Raw genomic sequence first — 23555 nt, 5'->3', positions numbered from 1 at the left:
AGAAAGGAAGCAAGGTTTCAAAATATGCATTTTCAAAAAACACCTTAGGCTAACCAGATGTATCCACTAGATGGCAGTAGTGTAATTTGTAATTCATCAACAAGCAAAGCATATGAACGGTTGTACAGCTAGGTCACACATGGATGAACAGGAGGTATGACTACGACAGAAGAGCTTAAGAATTTGTCCCAAATGGCAACATATTCCCTATATAGTGCACTACTTTTGACCAGTGCACTAGCAAATGGGGTGAAATTTGGGATGGACATTAATGTCTCCTTGGGCTCCCTTGGTGTCAAAATCTGAAGGCTCATTGTAATGACCTTATTGCTTACAATAACATTTTGGAGCACAAACATCCAAGTGAAAACTGTTATTTACTTGTAGCTTATCCCTTGTAACTTATCTGGATACCCAGAACTTAATCTGACTATTTTCTAACTATTGTTGTAATAAACAGAAATCCGTACTGGACTAGATCAATGATTGCTGTACTGTAAGGGCTGGTTTGCCTGAGAATCTCCATTGAATGCTTTTTAGTCCAGAACTATAGGCTTTAGCTGTGCCTATAAAACTGTCTCTAAATGTTTTGGACATGTTTATAACTGATGGTATTTGTGATGATATGGAATTCAATTTCAGGGTCCATGGTGAATATTTTAGAGCTACAGAGTGAAAAAGAGGTCTTCGAATTTCCAGTTCCGTGGCTATCAGTTTGTTGTAAGCACTTTGCAAGTGAAAATACATTAAACTGAACTGTAAATTATTTAATAGCTGTGGTTTTGCTCGGGAGGATTTTATCTCAGAGAATATTGTTTAATTTGTATCATGGTGTTTAGACTAGAACACATCAGTGCAGGTGTCCTGACCATTGAACTAGAAAAAAAGAATGGTTATGTTATAGATGACCAAGGAGTTTTGTAATCATAAATATAATTCAGTTTAAAACCAATAGTTACAAGACAAAGTCTATATTGTTTTCAATTTATTAATCTGTTCATAATGATTACTCTTTTGTGCAAAAGATAAGTGCAGCCTACACTATTTGCAGTGCTTGTTGACTTTGTCATGTGCAAAATGCACTATTTCAGCAGTGCACTGTTTGGATGCTGGATTTTTGGGGGGTGGATGACCATGCTCAGGTAGGCTACCGTTTGAAGTGATTTGTTTTGACAATGAGATAAAATCATAATGGCTGGTTGTGTTCATGCCAGATTAAAAGGTAATATACAGTACCAGTCAAAAGTTTGTACACACCTACCTCAAGGGTTTTTCTTAATTTTTACTATTTTCTACATTTTAGAATAGTAGTGAAGACATCACAACTATGAAATAACACATATGGAATCATGTAGTAACCAAAAAACGGTTAAACTAATCAAAATATATTTTTTATTTTAGATCCTTCAAAGTGGCTACCCTTTGCCTTGATGACAGTTTTGCACACTCTTGGCATTCTCTCAACCAGCTTTATGAGGTAGTCATCTGGTTGAGAGAATGCCAAGAGTGTGCAAAGCTGTCATCAAGGCAAAGGGTGGGTACTGTAAAGAATCTAAAATATATTTTGATTTGTTTAACAGTTTTTTGGTTACAACATGATTCCATATGTGTTATTTCATAGTTTTGATGTCTTCACTATTACTCTACAATGTAGAAAAAAGTTAAAATAAAGAAAAACCCTGGAATGAGTAGGTGTCCAAACTTTTGACCGGTACTGTAAATCAAATGAAATTGTATTGGTCACATACACATGGTTAGCAGATGTTAATGCGAATGTAGTGAAATGCTTGTGCTTCTAGTTCTGACCATGCAGTAATATCTAACAAGTAATCTAACAATTTCACAACAACTACCTTATACACATACAAGTGTAAAGGAATGAATAAGAATATGGACATATAAATATATGGATGAGCAATGGCCGAACGGCATAGGCAAGATGCAGTAGATGGAATAGAGTACAGTATATACATATGAGATGAGTAATGTAGTGTACAGTGAGGGAAAAGGATTTGATCCCCTGCTGATTTTGTACGTTTGCCCACTGACAAAGAAGTGATCAGTCTATAATTTTAATGGTAGGTTTATTTGAACAGTGAGAGACAGAATAACAACAAAAGAATCCAGAAAAACGCATGTAAAAAATGTTATAAAATGATTTGCATTTTAATGAGGGAAATAAATATTTGATCCCCTCTCAATCAGAAAGATTTCTGGCTCCCAGGTTGTAAGGCTCGTGCGTAGTGGAGGAGGAAACAGACGCAGGAAGCAGCGAGAAGGGTTATAGCTTTTAATGCTCGAAAAGCAAAACACCTGCCAACCCAACATGCGAACTTAGCGCACACAAAATGAAAGTGCCCCAAAAACAGGGGACAAAATACAGTGAGCGCAACACGATGCACTAGCGCAAAATACAGACAGCGCTTACCCAAGCAACACACAGAGGAAACAATCCCGCACAAAGAGCAGGCGGGCCAGCTAGCTCATATAACCCCGCTAATCAACCCAACTACAGACAGGTGCAAACAATAACAGAAAGGGGGAAAACAAAAAAGGAATCAGTGGCAGCTAGTAGGCCGATGACGACGACCGCCGAGCGCCACCCGAGCAGCAGGGGGCGCCACCTTCGGTGGGAGTTGTGACAGTACCCCCCCCCGACGCGCGGCTCCTGCAGCGCGCCGACACCGGCCTCGAGGACGACCCGGAGATCCAGGAGCCGGGCGATCCGGACGGAGGCGATGGAAATCCTTCAACATGGATGGGTCCAAGATGTCCTCTGCCGGCACCCAGCACCTCTCCTCTGGACCGTACCCCTCCCAGTCCACGAGGTACTGCAAGCCCCTCACCCGGCGTCTCGAGTCCAGAATGGCCCGTATGCTGTACGCCGGGGACCCCCCGATGTCCAGAGGGGGCGGAGGGACCTCCGGCACCTCACCTTCCTGTAGGGGACCAGCTACCACCGGCCTGAGGAGAGACACATGAAACGAGGGGTTAATACGGTAATAGTAAGGGAGTTGTAACCGATAACACACCTCGTTTATCCTCCTCAGGACTTTGAAGGGCCCCACACACTGCGGCCCCAGCTTCCGGCAGGGCACGCGGAGGGGCAGGTTCCGGGTCGGGAGCCAGACCCTGTCCCCCGGTATGAACACGGGTGCCTCACTGCGGTGGCGGTCAGCACTCCTCTTCTGCCGTCCACTGGCCTCCTTCAGGGCTTCCTGGACGGCTCTCCAGGTCTCCTTGGAGCGCTGTACCCAGTCCTCCACCGCAGGAGCCTCGGTCTGGCTATGGTGCCATGGTGCCAGGACCGGCTGGTAACCCAAAGCACACTGAAAGGGTGACAGGTTAGTAGAGGAGTGACGAAGTGAGTTCTGGGCTAACTCCGCCCAAGGAATGTACCTCGCCCACTCCCCTGGCCGGTCCTGGCAATACGACCTCAGAAACCTGCCCACCTCCTGGTTTACCCTCTCCGCCTGCCCATTACTCTCGGGGTGATAACCGGAGGTCAAACTGACCGAGACCCCCAGCTGCTCCATAAACGCCTTCCAGACCCTGGATGTGAACTGGGAACCTCGATCAGAGACAATGTCCTCCGGCACCCTGTAGTGCTGTGATAGCACGGCACCCACCCCAGCCTCGGATGCGTCCACCTCCACTATGAATGCTAAAGACGGGTCCGGGTGCGCCAACACGGGTGCTTCGGTGAACAGCACCTTCAACCTCTTGAAGGCTCCGTCCGCCTCATTCGACCACCGCAAACGCACCGGCCCCCCCTTCAGCAGTGAGGTAATGGGAGCCGCTACCTGGCCAAAACCCCAGATAAACCTCTGGTAGTAATTGGCAAACCCTAAGAACCGCTGCACCTCCTTCACCGTGGTTGGAGTCGGCCAATTACGCTTGGCCTTAACGCGGTCACACTCCATCACCACCCCCGTGGTGGAAATGCGATAACCCAGAAAGGAAACGGCTCGTTTGGAAAACACACATTTCTCAGCCTTAACGTATAGGTCATTCTCCAGCAGTCTCCCAAGCACCTTGCGTACCAGGGACACATGCGCGGCGCGGGTGGCGGAATATATCAGAATATCATTGATATAGACAATCACGCCCTGCCCGTGCAGGTCCCTGAGAATCTCGTCTACAAAGGATTGAAAGACGGCTGGAGCATTCTTTAACCCATACGGCATGACGAGGTACTTATAATGGCCCGATGTGGTACTAAATGCGGTTTTCCACTCGTCTCCATCCTTAATACGTACCAGGTTATGCGCGCTCCTGAGATCCAGTTTTGTGAAGAATTTTGCTCCGTGAAATGATTCCACCAAAAAAAATCTAAATATTCCATTACCGTACTTCGAAGCATGTCAACCGCTGTTTAAAATCAATTTTTATGCCATTTTTCTCGTAAAAAAGCGAGAATATTCCGACCGGGAATCTGCGTTTAGGTAAACAGACGAAAGAAAACATAGCATGGGGTCGACGCGGGCACGAGCCTGAGTCTCACAGTACTGTAACCAGCCACTACCCAAACGCGCTACTTTTTTTCAACCAGAGCCTGCAAAGCCACGATTCAGTCAACCCAACTACGGACAGGTGAAAACAATAACAGAAAGGGGGAAAACAAAAAAGGAATCAGTGGCAGCTAGTAGGCCGGTGACGACGACCGCCGAGCGCCACCCGAGCAGGAGGCGGCGCCACCTTCGGTGGGAGTCGTGACACAGGTGTCTTTTATACAGGTAACGAGCTGATATTAGGAGCACACTCTTAAAGGGAGTGCTCCTAATTTCAGCTTGTTACCTGTATAAAAGAAACCTGTCCACAGAAGCAATCAATCAATCAGATTCCAAACTCTCCACCATGGCCAAGACCAAAGAGCTCTCCAAGGATGTCAGGGACAAGATTGTAGACGTACACAAGGCTGGAATGGGCTACAAGACCATCGCCAAGCAGCTTGGTGAGAAGGTGACAACAGTTGGTGCGATTATTTGCAAATGGAAGAAACACAAAAGAACTGTCAATATCCCTCGGCCTGGGGCTCCATGCAAGATCTCACCTCGTGGAGTTGCAATGATCATGAGAACGGTGAGGAATCAGCCCAGAACTACACGGGAGGATCTTGTTAATGATCTCAAGGCAGCTGGGACCATAGTCACCAAGAAAACAATTGTTAACACAGTACGCCGTGAAGGACTGAAATCCTGCAGCGCCCGCAAGGTCCCCCTGCTCAAGAAAGCACATATACATGCCTGTCTGAGGTTTTCCAATGAACATCTGAATGATTCAGAGGACAACTGGGTGAAAGTGTTGTGGTCAGATGAGACCAAAATGGAGCTCTTTGGCATCAACTCAACTCGCCGTGTTTAGAGGAGGAGGAATGTTGCCTATGACCCCAAGAACATCATCCCCACCATCAAACATGGAGGTGGAAACATTATGCTTTGGGGGTGTTCACCGCATCAAAGGGACGATGGACGGGGACATGTACCGTCAAATCTTGGGTGAGAACCTCCTTACCTCAGCCAGGGCATTGAAAATGGGTCGTATATGGGTATTCCAGCATGACAATGACCCAAAACACACGGCCAAGGCAACAAAGGAGTGGCTCAAGAAGAAGCACATTATTAAGGTCCTGGAGTGGCCTAGCCAGTTTCCAGACCTTAATCCCATAGAAAATCTGTGGAGGGAGCTGAAGGTTCGAGTTGCCAAACGTCAGCCTCGAAACCTTAATGACTTGGAGAAGATCTGCAAAGAGGAGTGGGACAAAATCCCTCCTGAGATGTGTGCAAACCTGGTGGCCAACTTCAAGAAACGTCTGACCTCTGTGATTGCCAACAAGGGTTTTGCCACCAAGTACTGTCATGTTTTGCAGAGGGGTCAAATACTTATTTCCCTCATTAAAATGCAAATCAATTTATAACATTTTTGACATGCATTTTTCTGGATTTTTTTGTTGTTATTCTGTCTCACTGTTCAAATAAACCTACAATTAAAATTAAAATTATAGACTGATCATTTCTTTGTCAGTGGGCAAACGTACAAAATCAGCAGGGGATCAAATACTTTTTTCCCTCACTGTATGTAAACATTATGTGAAGTGGCATTGTTTAAAGTGACTAGTGATACATTTATTACAACCAATTTTTTATCATTAAAGTGGCTAGAGATTTGAGTCAGTATGTTGGCAGCAGCCACACAATGTTAGTGATGGCTGTTTAACAGTCTGATGGCCTTGTTTTTCAGTCTCTCGGTCCCAGCTTTGATGCACCTGTACTGACCTCACCTTCTGGATGATAGCGGGGTGAACAGGCAGTGGCTTGGGTGGTTGTTGTCCTTGATGATCTTTTTGGCCTTCCTGTGACATCGAGTGGTGTAGGTGTCCTGAAGAGCAGGTAGTTTCCCCCGGTGATGCGTTGTGCAGACCTCACTACCCTCTGGAGAGCCTTACGGTTGTGGGCAGAGCAGTTACCGTACCAGGCGGTGATACAGCCCGACAGGATGCTCTCGATTGTGCATCTGTAAAAGTTTGTGAGTGTTTTTGGTGACAAGCCAAATTTCTTCAGCCTCCTGAGGTTGAAGAGGCGCTATTGCGCCTTCTTCACCATGCTGTCTGTGTGGGTGGACGATTTCAGTTTGTCCATGATGTGTACGCCGAGGAACTTAAAACTTTCCACCTTCTCCACTACTGTCCCGTCGATGTGGATAGGGGGGTGCTCCCTCTGCTGTTTCCTGAAGTCCACGATCATCTCCTTTGTTTTGTTGATGTTGAGTGTGAGGTTATTTTCCTGACACCACACTCCGAGGGCCGTCTCCTCCTCCCTGTAGGCCGTCTCGTCGTTGTTGGTAATCAAGCCTACCACTGAAGTGTCGTCTGCAAACTTGATGATTGAGTTGGAATCGTGCATGGCCACGCAGTCATGGGTGAACAGGGAGTACAGGAGATGGCTGAGAACGCACCCTTGTGGGGCCCCAGTGTTGAGGATCAGCGGGGTGGAGTTGTTGTTTCCTACCCTCGCCACCTGGGGGCGTCCCATCAGAAAATCCAGGACCCAGTTGCACAGGGCGGGGTCGAGACCCAGGGTCTGGGTCTAATGACGAGTTTGGAGGGTACTATGGTGTTAAATGCTGAGCTGTAGTCGATGAACAACATTCTTACATAGGTATTCCTCTTGTCCAGATGGGTTAGGGCAGTGTCCAGTGTGATTGTGATTGCGTCGTTTGCGGACCTATTGGGGTGGTAAGCAAATTGGAGTGGGTCTAGGGTGTCAGGTAGGGTGGAGGTGATATGGTCCTTGACTAGTCTCTCAAAGCACATCATGATGACGGAAGTGAGTGCTACAGGGTGATAGTCGTTTAGCTCAGTTACCTTAGCTTTCTTGGGAACAGCAACACTGGTGGCCCTCTTGAAGCATGTGGGAACAGCAGACTGGGATAGGGATTGATTGAATATGTCCGTAAACACACCAGCCAGCTGATCTGCGCATGCTCTGAGGACGCGGTTAGGGATGACGTCTGGGCCAGCAGCCTTGCGAGGGTTAACACATTTACATGTTTTACTCACGTTGGCTGCGGTGAAGGAGAGCCCGCAGGTTTTGGTAGCGTGCCATGTCGGTGGCACTGTATTGTCCTCAAAGCGAGCAAAGAAGTTGTTTAGTTTGTCTGGGAGCAAGACCTCGGGTCCGCGACGGGGCTGGTTTTCTTTACTGTTAAATTCTATGTATTTGCTATTAGGCCCATGAAAAAAAAATTGCATAGGTCCCATAAAATAAATTGTAACCCCTAAATGCATGGTATAAAGCACGATAGAAATCGCACCCAGTCCCCATCCCTCGTGGCAGGGCTGCTAAAACGCAAACTCCAGAATGTGTCTTTAAAGTGATTGAATAGTGTCGTAATGTAAATGCCAGATTTGATCAAGTAGGCTAATTCTGTCTCATAATCAGGAGAGAATTGATTGAGACCCTGGCTGTAGCCTAGGCTTCAGCAACTGTGTCAGACGGTCAACTGCACCTTAAGATAAGACGTTTTGGCAATCAATCAGCTATTGGGCACCCTGATTAAAACCCTCATTCGGGCCTAAACTATACTGAACAAAAATATAAACGAAACATGCAACAATTTCAACAATTCTACTGAGTTACAGTTCATATAAGGACATCAGTCAATTTAAATAAATGAATTACATCCTAATCTATGGATTTCACATGACTGGGCAGGAGTGCAGCCATGGGTGGGCCTGGGAGGGCATATGCCCACCCACTGGGGAGCCAGGCCCAGCCAATCAGAATGTGTTTTTCCCCTTAAAAGGCCTTTATTACAGACAGAAAAACTCTGTTTCATCAGTTTTCCAGGTGGCTGGTCTCAGACGATCCCGCAAGTGAAGAAGCCGAATGTGGAGATCCTGCGCTAGAGTGGTTACACGTGGTCTGCAGTTGTGAGGCTGGATGGACGTACTGCCAAAATCTCTAAAATGACGTTGGATGTGGCTTATGGTGGAGAAATGAACAGTCAATTCTCTGGCAACAGCTCCAGTGGACATTCCTGCAGTCAGCATGCCAATTGCACGCTCCTTCAAAATGTGGAACATCTGTGGCAATGTGTGACAAAACTGCACATTTTAGAGGGGCCTTTTATTGTCCCCAGCACAAGGTACACCTGTGTAATGATCATGCTGTTTAATCAGCTTCTTGATATGCCACACTTGTCAGGTGGATGGATTATCTTTACAAAGGAGAAATGCTCACTAACAGGGATGTAAACAAATTTGTGCTGAACATTTGACAGAAATAAGCTTTTTGTTCAGTATATAATCTAATTTGACACAGCTGTTCATATTTTAGCTCATTGGGCTGCTGCATCTGGTTGAGAAATCATTCACTTAACAGAGGAAATTTCTCAGGTGGTCTCTTTGCGCCATCTGCATCATTACCAACCACCCGAGCCACTGCCTGTTCACCCCGCTACCATCCAGAAGGCAGGGTCAGTACAGGTGCATCAAAGCTGGGACCGAGAGTCTGAAAAACAGCTTCCATCTCAAGGCCATCAGACTACTAAACAGCAATTACTAACTCAGAGAGTCTGCTGCCTACATAGAGAATCAAATGACTGGCCACTTTAGACAATGCCACTTTAATAATGTTAACACATCTTATATTCTTCCTCTCATATTCTGTACCTTATACCATCTATTGCATCTTGCACACTCTTGGCCATCGCTCATTCATATATTTATATGTACATATTTATATGTACTTATTCCATCCCTTCAGATTTGTGTGTATTAGGTAGTTGTTGGGGAATTGTTAGATTACTTGTTAGATATTACTGCACTGTCGGAATTAGAAGCACAAGCATTTTGCTACACTCTCATTAACATCTGCTAGCCATGTGTATGTGACCAATAAAATTTCATTTCATTTTATCATTATGGCTGCTTACACAGCCAGGCCAATTCTGATATGTTTTTCACTAATTGGTCTTTTGACCAATCAGATCTTTTTCAAAGCTGATCTAATTGGTCAAAAGACCAATTAGGGACAAAATATAAAAATTGCACTGCCTGTATAAAGGCAGCCTCCTCTCATCACTGTCAAAACCCAAGTAACTATGTGTGCAATATGATTTAATCAACCTGATAAAGACTATTTTGAGACGAAACCTGGTGGACACAGGACACCCAATGTCTGAGAGCAAATTGTGGTTTGTTTGGAAAAGTCATGAATTCGCAAGCATGCCAGTGCATTGAAAACCAGGTGGGCCATGATGCCTTTGTAGTGTCACAGAAATTAGTTCCTTGAAGATTTCATTATTCATTTGCACCACCGGAGGTTGGTGGCACCTTAATTGGGGAGGACATGCTCGTAATGGCTAGAGTTTACTTGGTGGAATGGTATCAAATACATCAAACACATGGTTTCTATTTGTTTGCCATTCCATTTGCTCAATTCCAGCCATTATTATGAGCCGTCCTCCCCTCAGCAGCCTCCACTGACTTGCACTGTATTGTCATTCAATAGATTTTCAAAGCACAGGCATTACAATGATTTAGCCTATTCATTGGGCTACAAATCCCTTAATTGGTTAGACTTAATGTATGCAATAAAGCATTTTCTAATTGCAATGGTTCCCTAAAAGCATCAGCACAGACTAGGCCTTAAACTATAATGTGTTATCGTGTTTGGTTCTTTATTTTTGTAATTGTATAACATTTCCCAAAGCTGAGATCTGCACATGTCTTGGATGCACTCCTCGCGGGCGTCGCGCCCTCCGCACTATCACCCATATTAGCCTAGGTCTATACCTCGCTCTCAACTCTGCATACTAGCACGAGCTGAATCTTTCAACCGTTACACATGACGCTGGGCTGTTGTGGGCGACACTCCTCTTGCAGCTGGCTGAGCGACACGCCTCCCGCAGCCTCATGCAACAGCGACCCTAAGCAGCGCACCGTTTTGAACGGTTTCTTTCCTTCATGCGACCGAAGAAGGCCCGTTTAACGGGAGATTTCGACGATGAGTAGCTTCATGAATATGGCGTGTATTGGAGACTTTGACCCATTCACCGCTGCCATTCCCGCCACCAGAGTTGAGCTCACGGTGTCGTGTAGGTGAGTAGAGGGGCACTGATGTCAATTGAGTGACAGAATGCTTCTGGTATAGGCTAAGATTGTGGAGAACGGTGGATATGTTTGGTAAACTGCTAAATATAAATTGTTTAGTCCGAATTTAGTCAAGCATTCTCGCATTAATTCCTTATTTTGGGGATTTGGCCAGAAAACAGACATAGCCCATTAGGCTATAAAAATAGGATTTAATCTATACATTTTTATTGAATTAAATATGACCATTATCATGATGGTCCATTGCTTTACTGGCTTATCAATCACGGTTAGCCTACATTTGAGGGATGTTTAAGTTAAGTTTATGACGGTGGAACAATGTGCGTGCTATTAGTGTTTCCTAACGTGACAGCTCGCGCTCCCTTTTGGGCTCGGCTCCACTTAATTAACTAAACAAACCGCCGTCCAGAAAATGGATGCTGCTGAGAGAATTTATGGATGCTTTATCATCTCTCCGGAGAGATGTGACTTAGATGTGACTTAATACAACTATAGTAGCGAGCAGCAGCTGGCTGGCTCGGGCTGCTGTGTTGCGTAAGAGCCACGCGTCTCTGTAAGACTGGGGTCTCCGCGGAGTTCCTTCTACCAGAGAGAGCTGATGCTCCCGCGGCCGGTCGGTCACAGTCAGTCGCAACACTCACTGTGGAGATAATTTAACACACACAGAGAGAGAGAGAGAGAGAGACGTGGATTCGCTCAGTGCGGTGTTGGTGCACACCTGAGATTGTGGTGCTGAAGGTTGGAATACCGATTCAGTCACTGTCTGCATCAATGATGCTCAATCTCCGATAACCGCAATTACAGCTTGTTTGATTAAGAGCCAGATCGCAATTTACTGGGGGGAGGGTTGTCAATCTTTTCTTTTGATTTGGGGAGGGCTGTGTGTTTTTATTGGGCACAGTGGATGTTAGTGCGTTTTTCCTGGTTAACATTTGCTCTTTTGCAGGTTTTACTAGGCTATATCATTTCTTCCATCCTAGCCAACTTTCCTCATCTGCTTGCATGCGTTTCCCCTATGTCAAGTTGTTTTGGTGCTTTACTTGTGCACTATGCTTTTCCATGTGCTAACTTTTATTACAAACTGGGCATTGGCTGACAGCCGTGGTATATCAGACCGTACACCACCGGTATGACAAAATATTTATTTTTACTGCTCTAATTATGTTGGTAACCAGATTATAATAGCAATAAGGCACCTCCGGGGGTTTACGGCTAAGGGCTGTGTCCAGGCACTCAGCCACGCGTCGTATGTTGGCCATATCCACACACCCTCGTGCCCTATTGCATAACTATACCACAGGTCTGTAAAGTCTATCAGTCTAGCTGTCGATTCTCTCCTCTATCCACCATTCATAGTGACAATATTGGTAGTTAGCTTATTTGTCCAGATTTGCAACAGGCTAACTAGCAATCATACTACAAATAAAGGCATTCAAAGCTGCATCAATTTTCAATATGAATTGACAAGAACAAATGGGAATAGATGATAGGCAATGGACAGGCCAGGTGCATCATTGGGCATGAAAGAACAGGGAAGACATGAAACACACAGCTCAGAAAGCTCCGCTATTGATCTTGTTTCGGGACAATACAGTTATCCTACCTAGACTATAGAATTCATAATTGCATTATTGTTTTCAGTTGAGTACAAAATTCTACTCTAGGCTGCAGTGAAAATGTAATTTCAATAACAGCGCAAAAGCCCTGTGATTGGATCGATTTGGATCCGTTGTGGGTCCACTCTCAACAGTTTATACGGTCCAGAAAGGCACAGTAGCTGGCCAGTCTGGCTGTATTTTTTACTTCTGATACTGAATGCGCTGTCTGTTTCAGATCATCATTCTTCAAAGTCGTCCTATAATAATGTGGCCACATACGCTCCCTCCCGGCAGGACCATTCAGGAAAGCTTAACACGCACTCTGCCTCCTCTCCAATCCGAGTGGCTATTCCTCGCTCACCTAGAACCTAATGCTTCAATATAGCCTAAATATTTGTCATTTAACTTTTAAAATGTATTACCTTTCATATGTTGCATAAACACAACCAGTCACTGTTTTCATCTGATTAGGCTACTTCAAAAGTATCCTGTAGGCATGCGCACGTTCATCCAAAATATAATTCCAGCATCCTCAAAATGGCTTGACATTAACCATGTTTCCATCCGACCTTTTTATGCTGTAAAAAATGTCACGGCATCATGGAGTTGCATGCAGTTTATTAGGCAACAGATTAAATAAATTATGATGACTTCACAGGGTGACGAAAGTACACAGTGATGAGCTTTATGCTTGTTTCAACAAATACGGAGGGTCTTATTCTTGTGACATGATGATCGATGCTTGGCTGGCATTTGACAAATAAAAATAATCTCACTTTTGTCCGTAGTAATCAGATACGTATCTGCAAGCTGTTGGCTAGAGCACACGTGCCAATAGCAGAGTAGGCACATTCACTATATCTATGCAACATTTATTTGTGAGAATAAACATCGGTAGGCCTAGAGTTGAAAATGCGATGGAAACCCATTTAACTTCTGTTTTTTATTCGGTCCATACGAATTTAACCTCAAATAATTTTCATGTGCACTACGTATTTACGCACAGACATTTATCTGCAACGAGTCAATTTGATGGAAACACAACTCTGATGGGAAAATGCACAAGGCACTCCCTTAGGATTTGATTTGACGTTACGTTACGAGAGAGAGACGTCATCAGAGCGCGCAACAGGACACTGTACTCGCTACACTCGGTTTGTTGTTTACATTAAAACTTTCTCATTAAATCGATTTTAATCCGAACTGAAGTTTTGTTATTTAGGATTCCACAACGCGGTTAACCTTTACGGGTGGGACTGCAAGTTTGTGTTCCTTTTTTTGTTGTTGCGTGGATTCCGCGAGTGCTAGCTGGCTGTACTACAGACACCTGTCGTCGTCGTGGGAAAGACTCATTGTTATCTTTTCATAAAACAACTGGTTGCAGTATAGAGCCAATCTGGATACCAAGCAGATCCTGAGGGAAATCGACGACTACCAACAGCTTTACGCTATGGAGGAACAACATACTCCTTCGTGGAAAGATCCGACCACCTCACAAAATAACTTTAAACCGGCAAAAAAAAGAAAAACAGACACGGACGATTGACTTACCATTGAGGTAGAGGCTAGTGCTCTTGCTGGAATCCATGCAACAATGGAAAAGTTGTGTGAGGAGGTAGCAGGGCTGAGCTGAGGTAGTAGGGCTGAGGGGTGGTTTGGAGTTCAGCCAGAGTGAAATTCTCAAGCTCCAAAGAGAAAACAAGACACTCACAGCAAGGTAAAAATACACGATTCCAACATGGATTGTCTACTCAGGGAAACAGTGATGAAGGATACGCTACTAGACATACAAAGTCGTAGCATGCATGAAAATCACTTTTTTTTTCTGGTATTCCTGAGGATGCATCCAATTATCCAGAGGGTGCGATCAGAGATTCATGAAATCCGCATTGAAACTTCCTATAAAGACTGTAAACAAGGTGGCTTTCCACCGAGTACACAGACTTGGAGCTCGGAGTGACAAGACCAAGGGTCCCTGACCAATCATTGCAAAATTTGAACACTACCAACAAAAGGAGCTGATCAAAAGCAGAGGAAGGGAGCTTAAAGGGACCAAATTCGATCTCAATGACCAATTTCCAAAGGAGATAAACGAACGTCGTAAGAGACTGTATCTGGTACAAAGACAACAAAGGATGGATGGTAGGCGTGCCTTTATCATTGTGGACAAACTCTTTATAGATGGACAGCTATTCCGAGACAGCTCCATAACACCGTGGCTGTACTAAATAGAGGTCGACCGATTATGATTTTTCAACACCGATACTGATTATTGGAGGACCAAAAGAGCCGATACCGATTAATCGGCCGATTTGTGATGATTTTTTTTTAATATATATATATATATATGCACACACACACACACACACACAGCTCTGAAGTGACAACGATACTGAAGAGTCTGCTTAGGAGACAAATACTCTCAACTGTTTGAATAATAAAAATAGAGTTTAAGTTACCTGTGATGAATGTTGAAAACAAAAACTAATTTCTATATGCAGGAAATCCTATTTTAATAATGGGCATGGTAAGAATTGACTACCAAAGTGCGAGTCATAATTCCCATGACACCTTCTAGCAAAATCTGAAAAGCGGTTCCTTCATTTATTCCATAGGATATTTTTAGATTAACTTAAAATAAGGTCTGTGTTTGGTTTAGGCTTACACCACCTTGCCAATTTTATAACTGTGTAGATATCCATAGGATATAACTCTGATCAATACATTTTTTTTTGTAGAGTGGATTTATGAAAATATGTTGACAAACGTTACCTAGTGAGATTTACACGGGTATCAAAATGCCGAGGTGGTTTAAGCACAAAACGCAGACCTTATTTGAAGTAGATCAAGACATTCTCTATGGAAGACATGAACGGTAAAATAACGAAGGAACCCCTTTCAAGTTCAGCCGCAAGTTATTACAGGAATTATGATGCGTCGACTATTTCTCTCTAAACCATATACCTTTGACTATTACGAGCCTGCTGCTGCCTACCACCGCTCAGTCAGACTGCTCTATCACATATCAAATCATAGACTTAACTATAATATAATAAACCTTAGGTCATTAATATGGTCAAATCCGGAAACTATCATCTCGAAAACATTATTCTTTCAGTGACATACAGAACCGTTTCGTATTTTATCTAACGGGTGGCATCCATAAGTCTAAATATTCCTGTTACATCGCACAACCTACAATGTTATTTCATAGTTCTGTAAAATTCTGGCAAATTAGTTCGCAACGAGCCAGATTCTGTATACCCTGATTCTGCGTGCAACGAACGCAAGAGAACTGACACAATTTCACCTGGTTAATATTTCCTGCTAACCTGGATTTCTTTTAGCTTAATGTGCAGGTTTAAAAATATATACTTCTGTGTATTGATTTTAAGAAAGGCATTGATGTTTATGGTTAGGTACAGTCGTGCAACGATTGTGCTTTTTTTCGCAAATGCGCTTTTGTTAAATCATCCCCATTTGGCGAAGTCTGCTGTCTTTGTTAGGAAGAAATAGTCTGCACAGTTCACAACAAGCCAGGCGGCCCAAACTGCTGCAAGAGAAGTGACACATTTTCCCTAGTTAAAAGAAATTTATGTTAGCAGGCAATATTAACTAAATATGCATGTAAAAAAATATATACTTGTGTATTGATTTTAAGAAAGACATTGATGTTTATGGTTAGGTACACGTCGGAGCAAAGACAGTCCTTTTTCACGAATGCGCACCACATCGATTATATGCAAAGCAGGACAGGCTAGATAAACTAGTTATATCATCAACCATGTGTAGTTAACTAGTGTTTATGATTGATTGATTGTTTTATTATAAGATAAGTTTAATGCTAGCTAGCAACTTACTTTGGCAACGTAAAGCAGGTGGTTAGAGCATTGGGCTAGTTAATGTAAGGTTGCATCCCCAAGCTGACAAGGTAAAAAATCTGTCGTTCTGCCCCTGAACAAGGCAGTTAACCCACCGTTCCTAGGCCGTCATTGAAAATAAGAATGTGTTCTTTAACTGACTTGCCTAGTTATTTATTATTTTTTTAAATCGGCAAATCGGTGGCCAAAAATACCGATTACCGATTGTTATGAAAACTTGAAATCGGCCCTAATTAATCGGCCATTCCGATTAATCGGTCGACCTCTAGTACTAAATTCCACAGGGACTTCAGGTTATGAAAAAAAAGAAGGTATGGGAACTGTTTTAAAATATCTGGACACTATGAAGTGGATATGAACACACACGTACTCAACTACATGCTTGCTTATGTAACCGATGTGAAATGGCTAGTTAGTTAGCGGTGGTGCGCGCTAATAGCGTTTCAATCAGTGACGTCACTCGCTCTGAGACTTGAAGTAGGGTTTCCCCTTGCGTTGCAAGGGCCGCGGCTTTTGTGGCGCGATGGGTAACGATGCTTCGTGGGTGTCAGTTGTTGATGTGTGCAAGGGTCCTTGGTGCGAGCCCAGGTTGGGGCGAAGAGAGGGACGGAACCTACACTGTTACACTTACACATACGGACTTATACATACACACACACACCTGATCTTGCTCTCTTTTCTCACTCTCTCTTTATCTCTTTTCTCTTCTCTCCCGCTCTCTCTATTGTCGAGATCTGTTTTATAATTTAATGTGTTTATTGTTTGTGTATCTTTTTTATGTATTTGTCTACAAGTTTATATACGTTTACAACAAGCAAGGGGAAGATATCAGAATAGGGGCATTGGGGAATAATAACATATTGTACGGAATACATTTGTACTGTAGTGAAGCCGTCTCTAGAGTAATGCAAGGTCTCTTTCATGATCATGTGAAACGTCAATTGCTATGGAAATGCTGGGATGTGTTTTTCAATTATGTTAAAGGTAATTATGATGCAACTATGATGGTGATACGATATGGATTACGATTATGAATATTAAGGCTATACGCACTACATGTTACACACATAGACACTCAAACATGCAAATTGGCAGAGTTATTATTTATTTGGACATCGCACATTACAGTCTTACTTTTATACAGACATCATACACACTCTCGTTATATCATATCCAATATCATACACATCAACCAACTCAGATTTGTTACACACATCATTTGTCTCAATTTTCTAACATCTGTGGCATTGGCTCACAGGCAAACAGGCAGGGGAATAAAACAAATATTGCTAGAACCTATTTCTTGAATTCTAAATATCAGACATTTAAGCTCTAGTTTTGACCATCATAATACCTCTGATGGCAGTAACTTTACAAGCACTAATTATGGTCAATTTAGCCTGAGAATAGTATCTAGTTATGGTAAGGGGTGAAATAAGTATAGCTAGTTATAATTGTAACGGTTTGGCCGATTGATATTCTTTTTTATAGTCTTTACATGGCTAAAAGAAAAGGAATATAATATATACTGTTTACAGGAAACGCACTCTACATCCTTAGATGAAGTTGCGTGGGAAAAGGAATGGGGTGGTGAAATAATTTTCTGTCATGGACAAAGGAACTCAAAGGGTGTGATGATATAATTAACAAAAATTTCGATCTGAATGTGCAAATAATCAGGAATGATTCACAAGGAAGGTGGATCCTTTTGAATATGAAAGTGGACAAAAAAGAAATTTGGCTCATTAATCTATATGGTCCAAATCAGGATGATCCACACTTCTTCGAAAACATGTATACCAATTTATTGAACTTACAGGCAACAAATGATCTAATCATTATGGTAGGAGACTATACCACAGTGTTAAGTACCTCAATGAACCGTAAAGGTAATCACTCTACCAACTATCATCACCGTGCCCTTAAGGAAATCACAAATATTATGGACACATTAGAAATAGTGGATATTTTGAGACTAAAAAAACCCCGACCTAGTGAGATGGAGGAGACTTGACTACTTTCTTGTCTCTTTCTCTCTTGCATCAAAGGTTAAAAAAGTTTTAATAGGAGACAGAATGTGATCAGATCACCATCTAATTGGCCTTCACATAACTCTTATAGATTTTCCACATGGATGGGGATACTGGAAATGTAATCAAAGTTTACTGGAGGACAACTTATTTTTAAAATAATTTATAACTGAATTTTTCCAGTATAATATAGGTTCTGCAAATCCCCTTATTGTTTGGATACTTTTTAAATGTACCTTCAGGGGTCATTCAATTAAATATTCATCAATAATAAAAAAGCAGTCTCTGGCTAAAGAAACAAGACCAACAAGGGAAATCCATCAACTAATAGTACAGGTAGATAGCAATAAAAACGATACTACAGAGATACAAAATAAGTTGGAGGAAAAACAAAAAGAACTTGAGGAACTTATTCAAGAACGATCTAATGTAATCTATTACAAAAATAAAGCAAACTGGATGGAATATGGAGAACAATGCACAAAATTATTCCTGAATCTCCAATACAGGAACGCTATCAAAAAGAACTTGCAGAAACTCGTTACTGAAGACGGAGTCATTTATGATTCTCTGAATGATATTTTAAAAGAGGAAGCTAATTATTTTAGGCAGATGTTCTCTTTTCCGTCTCATCCTCTCCCACTCAATGAAAATTACGGTAAGGAATTCTTTCCAAATAATATAAAAAATGGAAAATTAACAAATGTACAGAAAGATCAGTGCGAAGGCTCAACTTTTGAGGCTATTAAATCCTTTCAGTCTGGAAAAACCCCAGGGCTTGATGGCATCCTGGTAGAGGTGTATCAAGTATTTTTTGATATACTAAAAGCTCCATTGTTAGATTGTTTTAACTACCATGTGTAGTTAACTAGTGATTATGATTGATTGTTTTTTATAAGATAAGTTTAATGCTAGCTAGCAACTTACCTTGGCTTCTTACTGCATTCGCGTAACAGGCAGGCTCCTCGTGGAGTGCAATGTAAAGCAGGTGGTTAGAGCGTTGGACTAGTTAACAGTAAGGTTGCAAGATTGAATCCCCGAGCTGACAAGGTAAAAATCTGTCGTTCTGCCCCTGAACAAGGCAGTTAACTAGTTAACTTGGCCGTCATTAAAAATAAGAATGTGTTCTTAACTGACTAGCCTAGTTAAATAAAGGTGTACATTTTTTTTAGCAAAATACCGATTTCCGATTTTTATGAAAACTTGAAATTGGCCCTAATTAATCGGCCATTCCGATTAATCGGTCGACCTCTACGTTAGAGGATTAGAAATCCAAGGCTTAGAAACAAAGGTGTCCATGTGTGCCGATGACTCAAGTTTTATGTTAAGTCCTCAAGCTAGATCCCTGCAATGTCTCATTAAAGATCTAGATAACTTTTCTGTACTGTCTGGACTAAAACCTAATTATGGTAAGTGTACAATATTACGTATTGGATCCTTAAAAAATACAACTTTTACATTATCTTGCAGCTTACCTATAACATGGGCTAATGGTGAAGTAGACATACTCGGTATTCATATCACAAAAGATATAAATAAGCTCTCCACAATGAATTTCAATGGAAAACTTGTAAAAATAGACAAGATCCTGCAATCATGGAGAGGTAAATACCTGTCTATTTATGGAAAAATTGCCCTGATTAACTACTTAGTCATATCTCAGTTTACTCACTTATGGTGCTGCCTACTCCTGATGATTCGTTTTTCAAATCCTATGAGCAAAAAATATATTTTGCTTTATCTGGGACGCTAAACCAGATAAAATAAAACGAGCCTATCTTTATAATGAATATGAATTGGGTGGGTTGAGATTATTAAATATAAAAGTACTAAACCTCTCTCTAAAAGCTTCACTCATTCAAAAGTTTTATTTGAACCCTAAATGGTTCTCAAGTAGATTAATAAGAAAACCTAATCTATTGTTTAAAAATTGCCTTTTTGCCTTTGTGTAGATTGCCATGTCTCATTTTCGATTATACTTGATACTTTGAAAAAAGTATCGGTCTTTTTCAAACAAGCATTGCAGAGCTGGCTACAATTTCAATGTCATCCCCCTGAAAAGATAGAACAAATATTACAACAAATATTATGGCTGAACTCAAATGTGCTGGTTGATAAAATACCTGTATTTATGGGAAAGATGTTTGAAAAGGGTATGTTGTTCTTAAATGATATTGTAAATTGTAATGGTAGCGTTATGTCCTTCATGGAGTTATCAGAATTGTACAGGAAGGTCTGTTCAATCCAAGAGTACAACCAATTGATTACAGCAATGCCCCAAAAATGGAGGAGGCAGGTGGCAGCGGGAGGAGGTAGGGAACTGGTCTGTCTGCCCAATATAAAGGATCAACACTGGCAGAGGAATAAAAATAGCATAAATAGGAAAGTATACCAGTTTCATATGAGGACCAGGATATTGACAACTGTCAAGGCGTACTTGTGCTGAAGTCAGGTGCAGGAGAGCAGGGAATTGTGAACAGGTGCACACTTTAATTTGGCAGGAGAGATATACAGACGGACGCACCTGCGTCTAAAAACCTCCAGCCAACAAGGCAATGTGTAAAACGCGCAAAACAGTCACAAAACATCAAATGCATAACAATACAAACAGGCTTCGTGAAATAACACGGAAAAAACGCACGCAAGCCTAGTGCGTACAAAAACACGTTACACACAAACAATCTCACACAAAGACATGAGGGGGAACAGAGGAATAAATGCATGCAGTGTGATTGGAGAATGAAAACCAGGTGAGCAGGGAACAAGACAAAACAAATGGATACATGAAAAATGGAGCGGCGATGGCTAGAAAGCCGGTGACGTCGAACGCCGCCCGAACGCCGCCCGAACAAGGAGAGGAGCCGACTTCGGCGGAAGTCGTGACAGTACCCCCCCCCCCCCCCCCGACGTGCGGCTCATGCGGTGTGTCGACACCGGCCTCGGGGACGACCCGGACGGCGAGGCGCAGGGCAACCCAGCACCTCTCCTCCGGACTGTACCCCTCCCACTCCACGAGGTACTGAAGGCCCCTCGCCCGACGCCTGGAATCCAGGATGGAACGGACGGAGTACGCCGGGGCCCCCTCGATGTCCAGAGGGTGCGGAGGAACCTCCCGCACCTCAGACTCCTGGAGCGGACCAGCCACCACCGGCCTGAGGAGAGACACATGGAACGAGGGGTTAATATGGTAACCGGGGGTAAGCTATAACCTGTAACATACCTCGTTCACTCTCCTCAGGACGGATGACCAGAGGAGGGTGATGTGTGGGCCCAATAGATCAACTGGTCACGGACAGCAGACAGAACGTACTGACGCCCAACGGGACACTGGAATGGAGCGGGCTCTGTATGCCACGCCTGTTCAATGTCCGCGTCCAGCTCCCACATGCCCGGCGCTACCAGGCAAGAGGCCGGGAGAATGGGAGTCTGATCCATGGGCCGCTCCTCTGTGTCATACAGCCGGGACAGTGCGTCTGCCTTCACATCCTGGGAACCTGGTGTGTAGGACAGGGTAAACACAAAATGGGTAAAGAACATGGCCCACCTTGCCTGACGAGAATTCAGTCTCCTAGCTGCCCTGGATGTTCTCCAGGTTGCGGTGGTCAGTCCAGATGAGGAAAGGGTGTTTAGCCCCCTCAAGCCAATGTCTCCACGCCTTCAAAGCCTTAACCACAGCCAACAGCTCCCGGTCCCCCACATCATAGTTCCGCTCCGCCGGGCTGAGCTTCTTCAAGAAGAAAGCACAGGGGCGGAGCTTTGGTGGCGCGCCCGAGCGCTGAGAGACCATGGCTCCGATCCCAGCCCTCGGACGCGTCCACCTCCACTATGAACGCCAAAGGTAAACAGAGCTCTTAGGTGCCCAAAAGCCCTGTCCGCCTTAACCAACCACTGCAGACGTACAAGTCCCCCCTTCAGCAGTGAGGTAATGGGAGCAGCCACCTGGCCAAAACCCCGGATAAATGCATCGATGCATGCTTCAAAATATGTACAAATGAAATTTGCATTGAAGAAGTGCACCCCATACTCCGTTACGCATACTTTGATTTGAATTCATACTCCGGCCCTCCCGTGCCCTAATGTGCATGCTCAGAGCACAGTAGTATGCATTTTGAGAAACAGCCACTCTCTGCCATAGCCTACACCCCAAATGAGCGCTTCAACACCATTCTCTCATGCCTAGCGTTCACATGAGCCTGATGCTTTGCTTATGAGAGAGCGAGCTGAGGCCTAGGGCCATTGTTGATTGTGAAGATGGAGGCTTTTTTCATTGAAGTAAAACAAAAGTTAGAGGAAAAAAAGCATGCCTGTAGTGAAAAGCCTACAATGGGAATGTAAAATGTTTTAATATTGTGGTGGAAGATGAGAACGTTGGCATGACTAAATGCAGGCTAATGTGCAACTCCCTATTCAAGTAGGATGCAATTTGGGAACTTACAGTTATTTATTATCATTTGTTTTATTATTATATATCATCGATATTATTGTAAGCCTATTTTTAAATATGTTTTGTTTAATTCTGAGACCTTTTCATTAGCTAAATTAAATTCAATCCATCTTTTTAATTGTGTGCTCCATATTTAGTTTAAGATGGGTTATAAGTAGGTCTGTTGTATAATAAATAACATTAGCCTATTTCTGTCATTTGTTGGGTAGGGTAGGCACTTACATTTGTTGGTAATTGCTGCAATATAGCCTGTTCACAACTTTTGAGGATTTAAACCATATTTAATTCTGTTTTCTTTGGCCAAATTATGTTCCAACTGTAAATCAAATCAAATTGATTTATATAGCCCTTCTTATATCATTTGATATCTCAAGTGCTGTACAGAAACCCAGCCTAAAACCCCAAACAGCAAGCAATGCAGGTGTAGAAGCACGGTGGCTAGGAAAAACTCCCTAGAAAGGCCAAACAGTAGGAAGAAACCTAGAGAGGAACCAGGCTATGAGGGGTGGCCAGTCCTCTTCTGGCTGTGCCGGGTGGAGATTATATCAGAACATGGCCAAGATGTTCAAATGTTCATAAATGACCAGCATGGTCAAATAATAATAATCACAGTAGTTGTCGAGGGTGCAACAGGTCAGCACCTCAGGAGTAAATGTCAGTTGGCTTTTCATAGCCGATCATTGAGAGTATCTCTACTGCTCCTGCTGTGTCTAGAGAGTTGAAAACAGCAGGTCTGGGACAGGTAGCACATCTGGTGAACAGGTCAAGGTTCCATAGCCGCAGGCAGAACAGTTGAAACTGGAGCAGCAGCACGGCCAGGTGGACTGGGGACAACAAGGAGTCATCATGCCAGGTAGTCCTGAGGCATGGTACTAGGGCTCAGGTCCTCCGAGAGAGAGAGAGCGAAAGAAAGAATTAGAGAGAGCATACTTAAATTCACACAGGACACCGGATAAGACAGGAAAAATACTCCAGATATAACAGACT

The 23555-nt window shown here is 43.2% G+C and overlaps 1 protein-coding gene across 1 annotated transcript in view; it reads left to right on the top strand.

Annotated features, from left to right (window-relative positions):
- The first annotated feature begins 10364 nt into the window (after positions 1–10364).
- Positions 10365–23555, top strand: part of LOC106573107 (copine-8) — a 102496-nt gene continuing 89305 nt past the window's right edge. The window contains exon 1 of the mRNA XM_082962494.1: positions 10365–10603. Coding sequence (XP_082818620.1) covers positions 10509–10603 — 95 coding nt within the window. The 5' untranslated portion in view covers positions 10365–10508. The remainder of the gene's footprint in view (positions 10604–23555) is intronic.

The sequence above is a fragment of the Salmo salar genome, chromosome 16 (assembly GCF_965601325.2).
Source record: "Salmo salar chromosome 16, fSalSal1, whole genome shotgun sequence".
Lineage (NCBI taxonomy): Eukaryota > Metazoa > Chordata > Actinopteri > Salmoniformes > Salmonidae > Salmo > Salmo salar.
The sequence above is the reverse complement of the archived record's forward strand: the minus strand, read 5'-3'. Positions and strand labels throughout refer to the sequence as shown.